Source organism: Pelmatolapia mariae, linkage group LG5 (assembly GCF_036321145.2).
Source record: "Pelmatolapia mariae isolate MD_Pm_ZW linkage group LG5, Pm_UMD_F_2, whole genome shotgun sequence".
NCBI classification, from domain to species: Eukaryota; Metazoa; Chordata; class Actinopteri; order Cichliformes; family Cichlidae; genus Pelmatolapia; species Pelmatolapia mariae.
Window position 1 is genome coordinate 16,748,187 of NC_086231.1, and position 17,688 is coordinate 16,765,874.

General features: G+C 40.6%; 3 protein-coding genes across 10 annotated transcripts; 2 read left to right on the forward strand and 1 right to left on the reverse strand.

Annotated features, from left to right (window-relative positions):
- Window positions 1–73: 73 nt before the first annotated feature.
- glyctk (glycerate kinase) lies at window positions 74–6,582 on the forward strand. Of its 6 annotated transcripts, XM_063473912.1 has the most exons (7): window positions 74–354; window positions 1,976–2,101; window positions 2,204–2,316; window positions 2,474–2,860; window positions 2,945–3,096; window positions 3,856–4,031; window positions 4,131–6,582. In XM_063473912.1, exons 4-7 carry the CDS (start codon window positions 2,505–2,507, stop codon window positions 5,019–5,021), a joined length of 1,575 nt encoding a protein of 524 aa, XP_063329982.1. In that variant the 5' UTR covers window positions 74–354; window positions 1,976–2,101; window positions 2,204–2,316; window positions 2,474–2,504; the 3' UTR covers window positions 5,022–6,582. The 6 variants fall into 6 exon arrangements, with proteins under 6 accessions (XP_063329982.1, XP_063329981.1, XP_063329984.1 ...); XM_063473911.1 differs by lacking the exon at window positions 1,976–2,101; XM_063473914.1 differs by lacking the exon at window positions 1,976–2,101 and having other exon boundaries at window positions 2,242–2,316.
- Window positions 6,583–6,778: 196 nt separating this feature from the next.
- Window positions 6,779–8,593, reverse strand: tcta (T cell leukemia translocation altered). Its single transcript, XM_063473915.1, has 3 exons — window positions 8,258–8,593; window positions 8,121–8,172; window positions 6,779–7,272 (listed from the first exon to the last, which is right to left on the reverse strand). Exons 1-3 carry the CDS (start codon window positions 8,466–8,468, stop codon window positions 7,230–7,232), a joined length of 306 nt encoding a protein of 101 aa, XP_063329985.1. The 5' UTR covers window positions 8,469–8,593; the 3' UTR covers window positions 6,779–7,229.
- A 4-nt stretch (window positions 8,594–8,597) lies between these two features.
- Window positions 8,598–17,298, forward strand: mon1bb (MON1 secretory trafficking family member Bb). 3 transcript variants are annotated; one of them, XM_063473906.1, is made up of 7 exons: window positions 8,598–8,704; window positions 9,361–9,474; window positions 10,114–10,208; window positions 10,298–10,891; window positions 11,264–12,056; window positions 12,455–12,602; window positions 13,903–17,298. In XM_063473906.1, exons 3-7 carry the CDS (start codon window positions 10,130–10,132, stop codon window positions 14,128–14,130), a joined length of 1,842 nt encoding a protein of 613 aa, XP_063329976.1. In that variant the 5' UTR covers window positions 8,598–8,704; window positions 9,361–9,474; window positions 10,114–10,129; the 3' UTR covers window positions 14,131–17,298. The 3 variants fall into 3 exon arrangements, with proteins under 3 accessions (XP_063329976.1, XP_063329975.1, XP_063329977.1); XM_063473905.1 differs by lacking the exons at window positions 8,598–8,704; window positions 9,361–9,474 and adding an exon at window positions 9,486–9,592; XM_063473907.1 differs by lacking the exons at window positions 8,598–8,704; window positions 9,361–9,474 and adding an exon at window positions 9,687–9,764.
- The last annotated feature ends 390 nt before the right edge of the window (window positions 17,299–17,688 follow it).

Consider the following 17,688-nt stretch of genomic DNA (forward strand, 5'->3'; position numbering starts at 1 on the left):
ACTCGGGCCTAGGAAACCACGCGATATTGCAGGTTGTTATCGCGATAGCTGCATTTTACCAGTAACAGCATCGTTATTTACACAGTTTGCTTACCAAAGGCAGTTTAGGAGTTAAAAGCTTATTGTCTTTTTTTTTTAAAGCGCTACTGTAGTCGAGTTTGTTTTAGAATGTCTGTTTTTAAAAAGCAAAGCCTTCTTGCCTTAGCATTAGCACTTTCTGGCTGTCACCGTTATCCGTGTGTGTTTATCAGCTGGGTCCAGTTATCTGGCAGCCTCTAGGTTTGCAGGATGGACGCAGAAGTGAAGAAGAAAGTACCAACGACAGTTTTGTCCTCACAGAAAGACAAGTCCATGGTACGATTAATTAAGTGAAATGTTCTGTTTGCCGCTCGTGCTTTTTTATTTTTATTTTTTATGGAAATCTCTAAAATTTAGTTGTAGAGGAAGAATTCTGCTTTATTAAATGCCAATGCATTTCATGCAGGGGTAAATGAAAAATAATTTGCCAATAGGGGTTTGATTTACTGAGATAACAAGTAGCATGATATTTAGGTTATCCACACCGGTCACTTTGTTAGGTACACCTGTTTTGCTACTTGTTAAGGCAAATATAGTTAGGTGGCATGGTCGCTGGTGCCAAGACGAGCTCGTATGAGTATTTCAGAAACTGACTTCTGGGACTTTCCCAACCATCAACCATCTGTAGAAAAAAAAACACTCCAGGGAGAATGGTCACACTACATAAGGAACACTGGTTACAACCAAGGTGAGCAGAATAGGCAGATGGGCTACAGCAGCAGAAACCCACAGTGTGTGCCACTCCTGTCGGCTAAGAACAGGAAACTCACGCTACAATTCATACAGGCTCACCAAAATTGGCATGAAAGTTAGCAGAACGTTTCCAGATCTCACAAGTCTTGATTTTTGCTGCAATGTTGAGATACTCCATCCCTTTATGACCAAAGATTGCCCATCTTTTGATGACTGCTTCCAGCAGGATAACTCACCATGTCATATAGCTCAGATCTTGTCAGACTAGTTTCTTGAACATGTCAATAATTTCACTGAACTCAAATGGCCTCCACAGTTGCCAGATCTTAGTAGAGCAACTTGTGGATGTGGTGATATAGGAGATATGCACGTGAAGCTGACAAATCTGCAGCAACTGTGGTGCACCAGGGTGTTTCCAGCACCTTTTTGAATTTGTGCCATGAAGAATTAAGGTCGTTCTGAAGGCAAGAAAGAGGTAGAATCTGGTATTACAGAGGTATACCTAACTAAACGGCCTGTAAGTGTTTCTGGGGGGGGGGTTGTTTCTTTGTTTTGTTTTGTTTTTGTTTTGTTTTTTTTACAAATTTAACAAATCTAAAATCTCATTATATAATATTGTCATTATTGTCTGGATTTCTAGCATGTACATCTAATCACATTAAAATACCACAATCCCAGTGGCTGAGCTTTCATTTATAAAAAAAAGAAAACAAGCAAACTACCTAAAAACCAGATGCACAACACTATATTTTACTTTACTTTATTTTACTGTGTATTGCTTGTAGTTTTGTATTCATGGTGTATTATGGTTTTCTGTAACTGAATGTTGTAATTTTTGTTTTTGCATCGTGAATGAAGAAGCCCAACAAGGGACAAGGGTTGGAATTTAGCAATAGCTATAAACTCTGTTTGCACCACATCAGATTCATGCTCCATATCAGAACTATGTTAAACTGCATTGTCCCTACTAAATAAATACATTAAAATTATGTCTACAGGGCTTAAAGATGGGTGTGGCTTTCAAATACATTACACAAGAGGCTGCTTTGTTTAACAGCACTGAACAAAGTATGGGTATCACTGAGTTTAATGCAATCTGTGGCAGAAAAAAATCAAAATACAACAAAAACGATTTAATGCGCAGCTGCAGTGTCAGCACTTTCATGTGGCCTGTTATCCTCTGAAGTCAATCATTACACCAAAGGTACACAACTCCAGCCAGTGTCTGGCCAGATTGTTGCCACACTGCCTAACCTCTGAGCTGGAGTCCAAACGCAGCAGGCTTCCACAGGAATACACCAGCTTCATATGACATTTGCAACCTTCTCGGGTAGGCAGCCTCATGAATCTTCTGAAACACAAACCTAAATGCATTTATGTAAGTATAGTTTTAACTAGTATAAGAATAAAAAGGTGTTCTTTTTGTTTTCAGAACGGTTAAGCAAAATGTATTCCTCTGTATTCCTGCAGTCATCAGACTTGACCATAAACAAGACTTACAAGAAGTGTGATGACTGAACAACACAAAACAAGCTCTTAAAAAAGGTGAATTTGAGGCACACAAAGTAAATTTAAGAAAAGGTTCTAATTATAATTGCTTCCTAATAATACATGACTATTTCCTTTTCCTTTGCAGGTTATTTATGGTTTGTTTAAATTGTGCTCTCTTTAAAAATCTGTTCAATTCTCCTATATCCCTTAGGACATTTCTGCTCAGATCCACTGAATTATCAATGGCCCGTGTTCTTTCCTTGTTCCGGTCTCAGCCTTTTCTGCGTCTTGTGGCGAGGAGAAAACCCACGTTCTGCAAAATGTCAATGGACACGCGGGCACGTGAAGTGTTTGCAGCTGCAGTGGAAGCCGTGCAGCCAGATACTGTGGTCTGTCAAAGTATTGATCGCAAGGAGGACTCTGTTGTTATTGATGGTCGCACATTCGCGCTCAAACACAACCTGCACTTGGTGGGCTTTGGAAAAGCTGTGCTGGGAATGGCTGCTGAGGCAGAGAGGATTGTGGGTGATCATTTAGTGAAAGGAGTCATAAGCGTGCCACATGGGATTCAGCAAACATTACAGCAGCACGGGAAAGAGTAAGCGAATGCATTTAGAGGTAAAAGCAACTTAAAGTGTTAACTCAGGAAGTAAAGTTAATAATATTTCTTTTTCCATCACAGCCATCTGCTGCTAAAAGAAAACAGCCGCATCAAAGTAATAGAGGGAGCTAAACACAACTTACCTGATGCTGATGCTCAGAAGGCAGCTGAGGAGATCAAGCATTTAGCCAGTGAGCTGACAGAGAAACACTTGCTTCTTGTACTGATTTCAGGTACGAATGGCACTTCTTGGTTATTGTTAAAAATAATAAAACAATAATCGTTTCACAGATATCATTAAAATATTAATTTAAATTCAGTTTTGTTTATATAGCACCAATTCACAACAACAGTCACCTCAAGACACTATAGTGTAAAGTGAAGACCCTACAATAATACAAAGAAAGCCCCAACAGTCAGAAGAAATTTTAAGCCTAATGTTAAAAGTAGAGAGGGTGTCTGAAAAGCTGAAGGCTCTGCTTTCCATTCGACTTTTAAAATACTAGGAACCACAAGTAACCCGCAGTTTGAGAGTATAGTGCTCTATTGGGGTGATACGGTACCCTGAGGCATTTAAGATAAGATTGTGCCTGATGATCCAAGACTTTGTATGTGAAGAGAAGGATTTTAAAATTGATTCTGGACTTAACAGGGAGCCACTGAAGAGAAGACGATATGGGAGAAATATGCTTTGTCTTTCTAGCCCCTGTCAGTACTCTCTGCAGCATTTTAGATCAGCTAAAGGCTTTTCAGGGAGTTTAGTTCACGATAATAATGAACTACAGTAGTACAGCCTAGAGGGAATGTATGAATAAATAAATAAATAATTAAACTAACAATTTCTAAAATTAGATGTTTCTAATTTTAGAGATATTGCACAAATGCAAAAAAGCAGTGAAAATATTTGTTTAATATACACACTGATGGACATATACTGGTCAAAAACGACTCCAAGATATCTGTAACGCATGCTGGTTTTCATCATTGTTTAGGTGGGGGCTCTGCATTGCTACCTGCACCCATCCCACCAATCACCTTGCAAGAAAAGCTAGATGTTACCCGCAGACTTGCAGGTGCTGGTGCCACTATTCAGGAGCTGAACACCATACGTCGTGCCCTTTCGTTGTTAAAGGGTGGAGGGCTTGCACATCATGCTCACCCTGCACAGGTAACAGACGGGTTTTTTTTAGCCTTCTTTTAAACAGAGTTTAAAATTCTCAGTATTGTAATTTGTACGTCAAATATCACTCTTATACCTTCTTCACAGGTTGTTGCACTGATACTATCTGATGTGATTGGGGATCCTCTTGACTTGATAGCTAGTGGCCCCACAGTGATGAGTCGGGTGTGGCCTGAGGAAGTTTTGTCAATCCTTGAGCGTTACAAGCTGTTAAACTTGCTTCCGACATCAGTAAAGAAAGTCCTTGACAAACCGAATTCTAGGTGGAAAGAGAATAAGGAGGAATCTGATACATCGGGACATGTTCTCAATGCTGTGATTGGCTCCAACGGTGTTGCCCTGAAACGCGCTGGTCTCCGTGCTCGAGAGCTGGGCTTCCTCCCTGTAGTCCTTTCGCCAAGTGTGTGTGGAGATGTGCGGTCTGTGTCTAGACTCTACGGCCTGCTGGCCCGCTTTGCCTGTTCTCGAGAGGAACCTCCTCCTGATATCGCCACTGAGGTGCTGAAGCTGGGCCCTGAAGTTGGTGTGGAGAGCTGGGACCTCTGCCGTACAATGCAGGTTTTGGAAGAAGGGCGTACAGAGGGATGGGGTGCCACATGTCTGTTAGCTGGAGGCGAACCCACTGTGGAGCTAACAGGCAAAGGCCGAGGTGGTCGGAACCAGGAGCTGGCTATGCGAGTGGGGCTGGAACTGAGAAGCCTAGGGCTTCCGCCTAAAGGGCCAGTCTTTCTTAGTGGGGGCACTGATGGTCAGGATGGACCCACTGAGGCAGCAGGGGCGATTACTGATGGCGGTTTGTACGATGAAGCGAAAGCTCAGGGCCTGGACATCGACAACTTCCTTATCAACAATGATTCTTACACGTTTTTTTCTCGTCTTTCTGGTGGGCAGCGTTTACTCGTACCCGGCCTAACTTGCACGAATGTAATGGATGTGCACATGCTACTGATTCCAGCTATTCCTATTAACATTAGATAATCCCAAAACACAAAAAATTAAAGGAAACTGAACCTGTTTTTTTTAACTCTATGCAGACATTTTTGCACCATATTTATGAATCTAAATGAAGGATTGTTGGTATTGGTAAATAAAGATGTAATTGAAAACACACACACACACACACACATATATATGTAAAAGTATTACAACGCAAACAGTAAATGAAGAAGTGTGAGAGTGGGGGTTAGCCCTGTCGTCTCACAACAAAAAAAGTTGCTGCGTTTCTTTATGGAGTCTGTAAGTTCTACCAGTGTCTTCTTGAGTTCTCTGTGGGTACTCCAGCTCCCTCCCACATCTTACAAGGACTGAGTACATAATTTACATTTCTGGAAATACACACTGCCATTGTAATAGTAATAAAAACACTTGTACAGTTTAAAAATCTCCACCATCCTTTAGTGGTTTTAATTAGATGTTTTGGATGTTTTGTTACAGTTGTTCTATTTTTTTTCTTTAGTTTTTTTGTTGTTGTTTTTAATTTATTATAGTTTCCTGAGTGGTTTTATTCATTTTAGTTACAGTTTGAATACGTTTAGTTTTGACCAGTTTCAGTATTAGTTTTAAGTCATTTTGTAATCATTAAGGCATGATTTAGTAATGGTATTAAAATAAAAACAATAACTTTTTGACTTAACTCAAAGTCTTTTACACGTCCTAATATGTTCATCAAAGCCTCATCAGGCAAGTTGTGGTAAAAACATTTTATTGTAATAACTAAAGTAATTAATTTTAAAACCAAAGATATTTCCTGTAGATTTTAAATTTATTTCAGTTTTTTTTCCAGGTTCCAAAAATTGTGTCGGTTTATTTTTTTCTCCAAAAATCTAGTTTGTATTTTTATTTTAATTAACTAAAAAAAATAAAATAACACCCAGCTCTAGTTTTTAGTTTGTAATAACCTTGATTTTGACCCATTAACTTACAAATATTATCATAATGAAACAAACTGACATAATCAGTGCAAACTAGGTATTTTCACTGTCCTCAAACAGAGGCACTAGTGGTGAGTTGACATGTTGTACTGGCACCTTTGGCTTTTTCTTGCAAAAGGCAGCTTGCTTTACACATTGTGCCATTAAGCTTCGTGGTAGGCTACTGGGGTTCTGTTGACATATAGCGTAGTTCAGATACGGTATTCTTCCCCCTTGGTAACTACTGCACATACGAGAAAAGATTACACATCACGTTGTCGTTACGATCAACAATCTCAGTGACAATTAAAAGTCCTTTATTGTATACTTCTGCTAATCTTTCCAGAGGTAAACAGAATAACTTAAAAAGTGGCCTTGGTGAAAAATGTATTGTTTCAATACCCCTCAAGTTTTTGTGCTTTATTTTAAAATGTTTTGACTGTTTGTCAAAATATTACTTAATGTAGATTTCAAATGAACTAAATGTGCTTATGAACTAATTTAGGTTTTGCTATAAATTTGTTCTTTATTTTTTAATGATTATTTTACATGCATATTGTTTGAGGAGAACAGTATGTATGTAAACAGTAAAATGAATAAGTTATAGGGTGGTGGATACTCCTAAAACTCTGCAGTTTCAATAAGAATGCAAAATGCCTGTTAAAATAAAGACTGAAGATATAAAACATGATCTGCTTTTATTGTGTCTGATTTTAAAATGACCATAGATGACCATTTATAATACAGCAAAGATTAAAAAAAATCAAAAACAAAATCACACAGTTCACTGCAAATTATTTGGATCATAAATATTCACATACACAAGTCAATGCAATACTCAAATCAGCGTATTATATATGTATATATATTACAAAAACTATACATGTGATCCTGTGTCATTACTTGGAAAATGATGATTTGTTTTCCTTTCATGTACTATTCAAGTACAGTCTTGATCACGTATCACCAAGTGACCAGTTAAACACGTCCTTTTAGTTCTTTATGCACAATAAGGTCCTGCTCAGTGAGCAGTATCAAGAGGTCAAATTAAACATTGTATGAATAGTGGACATCACTCTAACACTGTTAGAGTGATGTCCACTGGCATGGCTAAGTGATTCGCAGAAGGTGAAGCTGTCTCAACACCATCTTTAATCCATGGAAGGTAACGCTTTGTTACTAAAAAAAACCAAAAACTGGTGTGCATTTCGTGTCTCTGTGGGACATACAAATTGTCCAGCCCTCACTTGGGTAAAGTCCAGCGATCAAGCTCCCATTAATCCCGATGAATCTTTGGACCATCCCCTGCTTTACCTTCCCTGCAAAGATAACAAAATCCAATAAACCATTTAAGTGTGGTGAAACATGCACTTGCCAGTCACTTTGTTAGGTACCTCTGTCCAGTCAACTGTGGCAGCAACTTACTGCATGGCACAAGTGCTAGACGAGCTGGTCTGAGTATTTAAGAAACTGCTGATCTACTGGGATTTTTTCATACAAGCATGTCTAGGATTTTGAGACACCGGTCTGAAAAGGAGAAAATGTCAAGTATGCTATAGCTTTTTGGGCCAAAGTGCCCAAAAAGAGGTCAGAGAATTGCCAGACTGCTTCGAGCTGAAAGGAAGATGGCAGTACCTCTAATACCCAACCATCAGAATTAGGCTATGCAGAAGAGCATCTCTGAATGCACAACATGTAGGGCATTGAAGGTGATGGGCCACAGCAGCAGAAGACCACACCACGTGACACTCCCTTTAGCTTAGTACAGCACAGAAACTGAGGCTACAATTCACATGGGCTCACTGATGTTGGTGCTGTAAACGTGTGGGCATATTTTCTTGTCAAGTTCTGGGCCTGAGGATCACAGCCTATCCGAGTATTGTTGCTGACCATGTTCATCTCTTTGTGATCACAGTGTACTCATCATCTAATGGCTGTACAGCCAAAACACAGCTACAGCAAGTGTGCGATGCTATCATGTCAACTTGCAACTTGTTGAATCTAAGCCATGGAGAATTAAGGCAACGCTGAAGGCAAAAAGAGTGTCAAACTGGGTACTAGCAAGGTTTACCTAATAAAGTGACTGGTGATGGTGCGGTGGTAATGAACACGATTTCTTATTAATCACTTGTGCAATGCAAACGTGACCACGAAATCGGCCACCTACCATCCACTCGTGTGTGCAGCTGTATCAGGTGTGCCTCCGTTCTGTCCGGTCCCTGAAAATCAACACACACAGATCAAGCTAGCGTGTTAGCGCTCACTTAGCAGGCAGCGCACCGGTAAGCAGGAGGAAAAACTCACCTTGTCTGTAATACATATCGTTCACTGTATTCCCATAGACTTTCCACGCGAAGTGAATGGCGATTAGACTAAAAATTAACCAGCTGAGGAGTATTTTGAATATGGACACTCTCATGTCGTTGGCGAGCCAATCGTCTACAAACTCGGAGAGAAACGACAAGCAGCTGTCAGCGATGCGGGACAGAAACTCAAAGTCCCACGGCTCCTCCATGGCGTCCGCTTATTCAACTGGTGTCAAATTAAATGACTGGGCTGCGGTGTCTGTTTTAGTGATTTATAAATCAGCACTCTGGTTTGGAGATGTCATATTCCTCATTTCTACCGTTATGATGTTTACGTACGGAGAGAAGAGGAGAGGCAATCGGACGTGACGTAGTACGCAGGACGACTACTTCATCACGTACACAACAGAGCCTTTCAGCACCAACACAGTGAAGTTAAACAAATGTGCGTGGATAAAATCTATATTTCGACATCATTTGTCCAGGTTGTGTTATGCCCCCCTCCCCCCCCTTTTTTAACCTCAGCTAAACCGTCAGTCCCCTTCATGTGTGCCATGAAGATGTGGGAAAGAGTCGTTGAGGCTAGTTTAAAGAGAGAGGTGACTATCAGTGAGCAGTGAGAGTGTTGACGGAGAAGTATAGAGAAGGTCAGAGTTAGCTGCACTGTGTGTTTGTATATTTGAAGAAAACATGATTGGTTGCCAGGAGAGGAACTGTGGTACTGTATGAGAAGGAGGTCAGAAGGAGGTCAGCAGGGATCCTGGTTAAAGACATGTATGAGTACAGCAAGACAATAATGAGGTGTGCTATAGGAATGACAGATGACAGAGGGTTCAAGGTGGGGAGTACATGCTAGCTTTAGTATTAGCCACCAGTGTAATATGGAAAATGAAAAAATACTGGATTTAAGTATTAGTTTAATCCAGAAAAAACATTTTATTGGTCAATATAGACGTAAAAACATTTTTGTTTTAATTCACATTGAGGGGTTTTTAAGTTCTCCGTCCTTTCTTTGTCACAGAAAGCGTTTCGCTGTATTATATCTGCTACAGCAGCATCCATACATGTGCTGCACGTTTATCTGAGATTTGTCTGTTCAAGTTTCTGTTACGAGCCCACAACGAGAGAGTGGGGAGGGGCGGGACTAACCGATGCCAGCGAGCGCGCTGATTGGTCAGCTGAAGTTGTCATCAGAGATTCCGGATGTCGGCTTCGGTAAGGGGAAAATTTGTTTTCTGCTTCTCATTCTTGACAGCTTGTTTGCAGTGGGGCTGCTGATGAAAGTCAGTGTTGACATTAGACATTCAGTCCAACTCGTCGACGGTACAAAACCGTAAGTTTCACTCTTTCTCTGTTTATCCGGCTAATTTTAGATAGCCACGGTTGGCTGCATGAGCACTGTTAAGCCAAGGCCATGAAATTGATCTGTATGTGTCGCTTGCTAGCACCCAGTGTTAGCCGTGTAACTACAGTCAGCGTTCATTTATTAGTTACTTATTAGAAAGGTCAGCATTACAGGACGTCTGAAATTTATCGTGCATACGTAGATAAGTTATTATCATGCGGACGTTAGCGCTCTTTCTCTACCGGCCACTTAGTCCAGTTTCTCCGTGTTGATGTGTAGTGTAACATTAGACAGACTGCTAGCTGTAATCAGGTTTAAATTCCACAGTGTTAGTAACTTGGAGTTGGAGTAACTCTCCTCTGTAATCATGTGACCTGACCACTGGTCCAGTATGAGTGCTTCTATTCATAACAGACTGGAGATGCATGGGATCTTTGATTTTTATCTGCAAAAACTACAATGCATGATTTATAAAGCAGTTTATTCCTCTCTGTCTTTATTCTTTCCAGAGACTGGGATGGTATCATGGAAACAGCCAATCATCAAGAAGGAGAGGCAGCGGCAGTGAAGACTGGTGATAGTCCTTTAGAGAGTAATCAACCTGGTAAATAAGCTACGTAATCACTCTTTGAAGCTTGTCTAATTTTAATCTTCATCACTTACATCACACGTTGGTTTTTGTTTTCATTGTAGCTGACTCATTGGCAGCCTCCTTCTCCCTTTTGGAGAATCACATGTTTCCTGATTCAGTAGAGAGTAATGGGAGCGCCGCTGTTAGCAGAATCGAGCCTGTGAATTCGCACCCACCAGATGTTTCGGCAGAGCATCTCGGTTTGGATGAGAAGCCTCCTTCTGACCAAGTGATGAAGCTAGAGCCCGAAGAGACAGAAACCGAGTGCCAAAACAACGTGTCCGCGCAGCCGACTGATGGAACAACTGAAGATGATGCCACTGACAATGACCAGAACGACTCTGGGGAATTTGTTGTAACAATGCTGGCCAAGGCCAAGCTTGAAGAACAAGGTATAGGTGTGAAGGGGAGGTCGTCCCCGCTGTTGGAGGCAGGCACACCGGAATCTTCGTCATTTACATCTCATCGCGATGAGGATGTTACAGCTGACAGCTGGCGGCAGCACAGGAAACATGTTTTTGTGCTAAGCGAAGCCGGTAAGCCCATTTATTCCAGATATGGCAGCGAAGAGGCTCTTTCATCAACAATGGGAGTGATGATGGCGCTGGTGTCTTTTGTCCAAAGTGGAGATAATATCATTCGCTCAGTCTATTCAGGTGAGAATGTTGGGCGTCGGCCAAAATGCAAATTAGAACAGATTTTTATCTATGATGGTTTTTTCCAGCCACTTCATGTTCATATTAAAAGTTAAAAGGAAATCTGACTCTTTTAAACACACCAACAAGAGCAAGCGTGGCTCTGACTTACTATACAGGGCAAAATTGTTGCCAGCTTGTCAAAAAGCTCCTGCACCATAGAGAACAGTATCTGAAATATAATAAGCAGTGCATTCCCTGTATTGTTTTATTTCGAGAACAATGAGTTTAGGGGATCGGTGGTATCCTTAGGAGCAGTTTTAGTTTTCATTGATTGTTTTTTTGTTTTGTTTTTTTCTAACATTTGCTCATGTTTTTTCCCCCTTCCCTCAGACGAGCACACCGTAGTGTTCCTCCAGAAAGGGCCCCTAGTTCTGGTTTGCGTCTCCAGCAGTCGTCAGTCTGAGCAGCAGCTGCGGGGAGAGCTCCTCTATGTCTACTATCAGATCATCAGCATGCTCACCCAGGCCAGTATATCCCGCATCTTTGAACACAAGAAAAACTACGACCTGAGGAGACTCCTAGCGGGCTCAGAAAAAATCCTGGATGGTCTCCTCAACTTGGTGGATTCTGACCCCAGCTTCCTGCTATCGGCAGTGCACTGCCTGCCTCTAGCCTCCTCTCTCAGGGACTCTCTCAGCCAGATCCTGCAGAAAGCTATCACACCCAATCTGGTTTTCTCCATCCTCATTGCCAAGAACCAGCTTCTAACCATCGTCCAAGAAAAGACCGTCATTGAGGACTCGCGGCTGGAGCCAGCTGACGTTCACCTTCTGCTTAACCTCATTGGAGCTTCCTCTGCCTTTCAGGCTGGCGAGATCTGGACCCCCATTTGCCTCCCGCTCTTTAATCCTGACTGTTACTTTTATGCATACATTTCTTACCTGGACCCTCCAGAATGCACTGTTTGTTTGCTGCTGCTCTCGACAGACAAAGAGGCTTTTTACTCTGTAGCTGAGTGCAAGAGAAAGATAGAGGAGGCTATGATGGCTCAGAACTCCCTGAACCTCATTGCCAAAGCTCAGACGTACAGTGTGAGCCAGGTGGGCGTCTCAGACCTCAGACACTTCATGTACAAGCCCTTTGATGTGCCAGACAACTACCGCCAGCTCACTCAGTTCACCAGGTGTGTGTTTGTTTGTGTATGCTTGCTGTCCTTGCAGTTGCATAAGGCTGATATGAGCCTAACCTAGAGTTTAAAAATGCAAACATGCTGAATGTTTGCGCTGCATGTTAGTTAGTGATATTTGTCTTGCATAACATTTTATTATCTTCTAGCTGTGTAGAAGCAGTGTAAAAACCTTTTGCTGCTAATGATAATAATCTTGTGTGAGAAGTACAAAAGTTGCCCACTAAGATATTTTTAGGCTTTTAGGCAACATTGTCCTGTCGGTGTTAGAAATGGAGTTTTAATAGTTTACAAATCAAGCATTGTGTGTTTCTCTTTCCACTACAGTGTTATTGAACATGTTTTGGGTGTTTTTTGTGTGTAACTTGTGTCCTATGATGCTTTTCTGTATGTAGCCCAGAGATGGAGGCACCTTACAGCAGTGAAGAGGAGAAAATGAGACTGCTGGATCTTTATCGTTATATGCACGGCCGCATCCACAGCACCTCACGACCCCTTAAGCTTATCTATCATGTTGCTGAGAGGGAAACTCTGCTAGCCTGGGTACGTACATTAGTTTGTGGTTGTATTCTTTCTTACTGTGTTTGTCCAACTTTGAAATGATTCTTCCAAAAGATCGACACTACACTCAAAACAGTCAACGACCACTTTATTAGGTACACCTTGCTAGTACCTGGTTGGACCCTCTCTTGCTTTCAGAACTTTTTTAATTTTCCATGGCACAGAATCAACGAGGTGCTGGAAACAGTCCTCAGAGATTTTGGTTTATATTGATGTGATAGCGTCACACAGTTGCTGCAGATTTGATGCAAATCTGCCGTTCCACCACAAGTGAATTGAGATGTGATGACTGTGGAGGCCATTTGAGTACAGTGAACTCCCTTTCATGTTCAAGAAACCAGACTATTTGAGATTCTGGCTGGAAGCAGCAATCAGAGGATGGGTACACGGAGGTACTAAAAGAAGGGACATTGTTAGCAACATTTTTCAGGTAGGCCATAGTGTTTAAACAATGGTCATTAGTACTAAGGGGCCCAAAGTGTACCAAGAATCCATCCCCCAAAGGCAGGCTGACCTTAATATCTGAATGTTGCAGAAGAAATCGAGACTCAACAGAGCCGTGTTGAGTTGAGCCTGTGTTTCGTTCACAGAAGCCAGAAGCCCATCTGCTTCAATGTTCAGATCATTCAGAGATGTCTTCTGCCCAGCTTGAAGCACTCTGACCATTTGCCATTCATTTTGGCCCCGAGAAGTGTTCCTCATTGGATATTTTCTCTTTTTCATGTTATTCTAAACCTCAGAGATGGTTTGGGGGGGGGGGGGGGGGGGGGGGGGGATGCAAGGTCTGAAATGCTCAGGCCTTGCCGTCTGCCATGAAAACCCACGGCACATTCATGCTAAGTCACTCAAATCACCATTTTTTCCTATTTCTGATGCTTGGTGTGAACTTCAGCAGAAAATGCAACCATCTCTACATGCCTAAATGCATTGAACTGTTGTCATGTGATTGGCTGATTAGATATTTGCATTAAAGAGCAGTTGAACGGGTGTACCTTTAAAAAAAAAAGAAGAAAAAAAAAAGTTGGCAGTAAGTGGCAGCTTAGCTTAGCACAAATCCTTGGAACTGGGGCTTAATAGTCCATTCATTGGGAAGCTTTTTTCAGAAGGCGTTGAAAAAAGCTGTTAGCTTGCTTTCAGGTATTTTCCTTAGCTAAGATAACCAGCTCCTAACTGAAGCATCATTGATCTTCTCATCTAACATAGCAAGAAATGTAATAGCTCTATTTCTTATTTCTAAATGTATTTCACAGTCTTCTCTTGATTGTTTTCTTCTTTACTCAAGGTCACAAGTAAATTTGAGCTGTACACCTGCTTCAGCCCCCTGGTGACAAAGGCCTGTGCCATTACTGCTATCACTAAGCTTCTAAGATGGATTAAAAAGGAGGAGGACCGTCTGTTCATCAGATACCCCCCAAAGTATTCAACCACTCCAAACCCCAGCAAAAGCTCTCGAGGAGGCAAATCTGACCAGCAAGACTCCACAGATAATGGCTTCTTATCTCTTCTATAGGACTCTGTTAGCACTAATAGAAGTGGCTCTGCCTCATTCAAAAATAGTTTGTACACTGGTTTCAAGATATTTTTCAACCCTCTTGACACTCATGAGACCGACAAACTTTGACCACTGGAATCCAACACTACGTTTTACACTATTTAAGGAGGACCGGTGTCTTCGAAACCGGTGTTATTAGTTCTCCAGGAAGCATGTCATCACATTGCTGCTTTTGAGCAGAAACAGGGCAGAAGCGCATTAGTAGATTTTAAAATGAATTGTGGCAGAACATATTTGCAATGGTCTATTTAAGCGTTTTTATATTGTTTTATTACAGCAACAGGAACTTTTCCTCATGAACAGTGAATGGAACATATGTTACATATTTAATGAGTTAGCATGAGGAGGAAAAATTAAGTTAAACTACCTTTGGCAGATAAGATCGTTCATAATCTTTATCTCCTCGCCCTAATCACGAAAATTATGTTGCATAACATAATGTCACAAAACAGGATATACAAGTTGTTAGAGTGTGTGCTTTTTGGGATCAGCATAAACTGGAATAAGAAGAACTGGAACTGCCAGAGGAGGGATAGGCCCGGTGTGAGTCACACGAGGCCACAAGCAGAATGTTTTCCCTCCTTCACAGAATTTGAAAACATGTCATTTCTCATCTTGCTGATGTTTAGACTCGAAACGAGACTTTGAGTTTTATTGATGTTTCATTTTGTGCAGCAGATTAGTAGGAAACCCCAGCCTGATTATTGTCACTGTTAAGTGTTTCCACTGAAACAAGGCAGACCTTATCAGTTTCTTGATAAGGTGGGAAGATGCCAATGAGCTCACATGTTTTGTTCTGCAGATACCTTTAGTATGACATCTAATGTAGTGAGTTCAGGTATTCTTTTTGCATAATAGTTTTCTAAAGGTGGTCTGAAAAGTTGTTTCATCCTTGTGTCCAATGAGGAATTTCCTGTCAAGTCTTAAGAGTTTGTCTGTAGTGTTACAAAATAAATCCCAGGATGCATAAAAGCAGTTGTCCTATTTAAGTGGACTATTACAAAAAAAAAAAAAAAAAAAATCAGATGACTGTTTTCTGGAAAGAACCAAGCATGGGAAAAACAGGTGAGCTTAACATGCCGTTTTGGGGATGTACAGTACAGCCAAGCAATAAATAAGAATGACAGAAATATATAAAACTTACTTTTAAAGTTATGGTTTGAGGGGAGTATGCCTTAATTAGTGCCACATTATATATGTCCTTACAAGAAACCCCAAATGACACAACTGGTAAATGAATTAAGCTGTTATTGATATCACGTCTTTGATTCTTAAATTCTGAACCTTCCATCTTTTTATAAAGCAGTGCAGCTTTGCAGAAACCAAACTAGTGCTAGTTGAATATTTATCACCAGGAATTTTGCCTCAAACAATCAGAATCACCTTTTGTAGTCTAACGGTAAGTCCTGCATTCCACCAGCTTTAATGTGGCATGACTCATAACAAGTCCAGGCTGCTAACAAGTGTTAGCATCTTGTTTCTGTGCAGCTGTACTGTTCAATATAGTCAAAGCTAAAAGTAGGTGATGACTTTAGAGGAAGGAAAGGCATCTTGGTAACATGTTGGAGCAACTTGTCACCAAAATAGCTTCAAAGCAATTTGGCTTTAAAACCCACGGCAAGAAAAATGATCTTGTAGTTTCTAAGAAATAAACAAATCATAGATATGACGCAAAACAAGTTTTGTTTGGTAGTCGAACGCTCTGGCTTCATTAGACATACCTTGAATGAACCAAATGGTTTAAAATTAATGGCCCATTTTTAATTTTATCGATAAAAATATAGAAGCATTTTGTTATTCCCACTTATAAAACATATAATTGCAGATATCTAAATATCCAACAAGGTGTGTAGTTAAAAGAGAGCATCTGCATTGCTTAACCAGCTGTTGCTGATTGAAAAGGAGCGAGGCTCCAACAAAAGGGCTGTCAGCTGAAATAATGAAAGGGAACATGTAACAATGTAAGCCGGCACAGACTGTGGTAAAACATGTTGTTGTTCCCAGTCAGCTGTAACCAAACTTTGTAGCAAATACAAACAAAATGGTAAGGTTATAAAAGGAAGACATACGGGTAAGATGTAAACTCAAAGCAATACGCCTTTAAGATATAAAATGTAGACACTGGAGTTGTTGTTTATGACAGAGCCGTAAGAAATGAGTCAAATTTGCACCAGTATCAAAACGCAGACGAAAACGAGGCTAGAGTGGGATAACGAGGGGCAATCCTTAACTGTGGATGTTCGGATGAAAGTGATGTTCGCTGATAAATCTGTAACTTTTGCCTGGCGTTGTTCTAATGTCATCGTGACGTGTCAGGTAAAAGACCAGCAGAGAAGGCATTCATTACCTCAGTAGTAAATCAACAGGTCTACACTGAAACGTTGGGCACTTTTCTCATTCCTCAGATTGAAAGTGGCTTTGATGATGATGAAGTCACGATAATGAAGATTTTCACCGAGCAAAGACTGTTAAAGCTTTCCTTCAGGAGAGACTCAGTAATTCAGTGATGTGGCCAGAAAAAAATGTATGGTTGAAATTTAAAACAGTGGTTTAAAACAAGGCTCCATCCTGAAGGGCTGTTTGATTTTTTTATGGTTCCTTTTTATTGCACCCTCAGCATTAAGGATTATATCATTTTTTACAGTCTACTTGGTCTTAGAGAGCAACATGCCATTATATTAACATAATTTCAAGGTATGTTTTACAAAGGCAGAATTTTCAGCTAATAAACAGAAATAGTTTTGTGTCATATGTGTGATTTATTTATGTGCTTCAAACTGGAAAAAGGAAAAAAAAGGCTGAATGAACTTCTTGTAAGCGTCTTCCAGTCCTATGACTTAAAAGTCTCTGGATGTTTGGTTACATTGTAACCTTGGTTCTCTAAATAAGAGACCTAATGCAGCTTGTTCCATTCAAACTGTCACTGTCAGCATGTCTCCACATGCCCTGACTGGTGGGGTCATTCTCCATACATACTAGATATGAAGAAGTACTGATGCAATAGAGAACACCATATTCCCTCCTTTGGTGGTCCACTCACGCCCTTCTGGTTGCAGCTGTTGTTGAATTTTGCGCTATATTATTTATATAGCGTCAAATCACAACATTAAGTAAAAGGTGGAAGCCCTTCAGAACAGATTTTCAAGTTCTATTAAAATATATATATATTTTTTTATTAAAATAAAAAATTTGGACATGCCTTGTCATTCAATGTTTTTTCTTTATTTTCATGACTATTTACATTGTAAATTGTCACTGAGGCATCAAAACTATGAATGAACACATATGGAATTATGTAGTAAACAAAAAAGTGTGAAATAACTCAAAACACGTTTTATAGTTTAGATTCTTCAAACTATCCACCCTTTGACTACTGCTGTGCACACTCTCGGCATTCCCTCGATGAGCTTCATGAGGTTTGTCACCTGAAGTGGTTTTCCAACAGTCTTGATGGAGTTCCCAGAGATGATGAGCACTTGTTGGTCCCTTTGCCTTCACTCTGCGATCCATCTCATC

Coding starts and splice junctions, on each gene's coding strand:
- glyctk (XM_063473912.1), top strand. CDS start 2,505: ATGGCCCGTGTTCTTTCCTTGTTCCGGTCTCAGCCTTTTCTGCGTCTT. Junction 2,861..2,944: donor TTACAGCAGCACGGGAAAGA/GTAAGCGAATGC, acceptor TTTCCATCACAG/CCATCTGCTGCTAAAAGAAA. Junction 4,032..4,130: donor ATCATGCTCACCCTGCACAG/GTAACAGACGGG, acceptor CCTTCTTCACAG/GTTGTTGCACTGATACTATC.
- tcta (XM_063473915.1), bottom strand. CDS start 8,468: ATGGAGGAGCCGTGGGACTTTGAGTTTCTGTCCCGCATCGCTGACAGC. Junction 8,173..8,257: donor CGATATGTATTACAGACAAG/GTGAGTTTTTCC, acceptor GTTGATTTTCAG/GGACCGGACAGAACGGAGGC. Junction 7,273..8,120: donor GCTGCACACACGAGTGGATG/GTAGGTGGCCGA, acceptor TTATCTTTGCAG/GGAAGGTAAAGCAGGGGATG.
- mon1bb (XM_063473905.1), top strand. CDS start 9,537: ATGAAAGTCAGTGTTGACATTAGACATTCAGTCCAACTCGTCGACGGT. Junction 10,209..10,297: donor TTTAGAGAGTAATCAACCTG/GTAAATAAGCTA, acceptor TTTTCATTGTAG/CTGACTCATTGGCAGCCTCC. Junction 12,603..13,902: donor GGGAAACTCTGCTAGCCTGG/GTACGTACATTA, acceptor TCTTTACTCAAG/GTCACAAGTAAATTTGAGCT.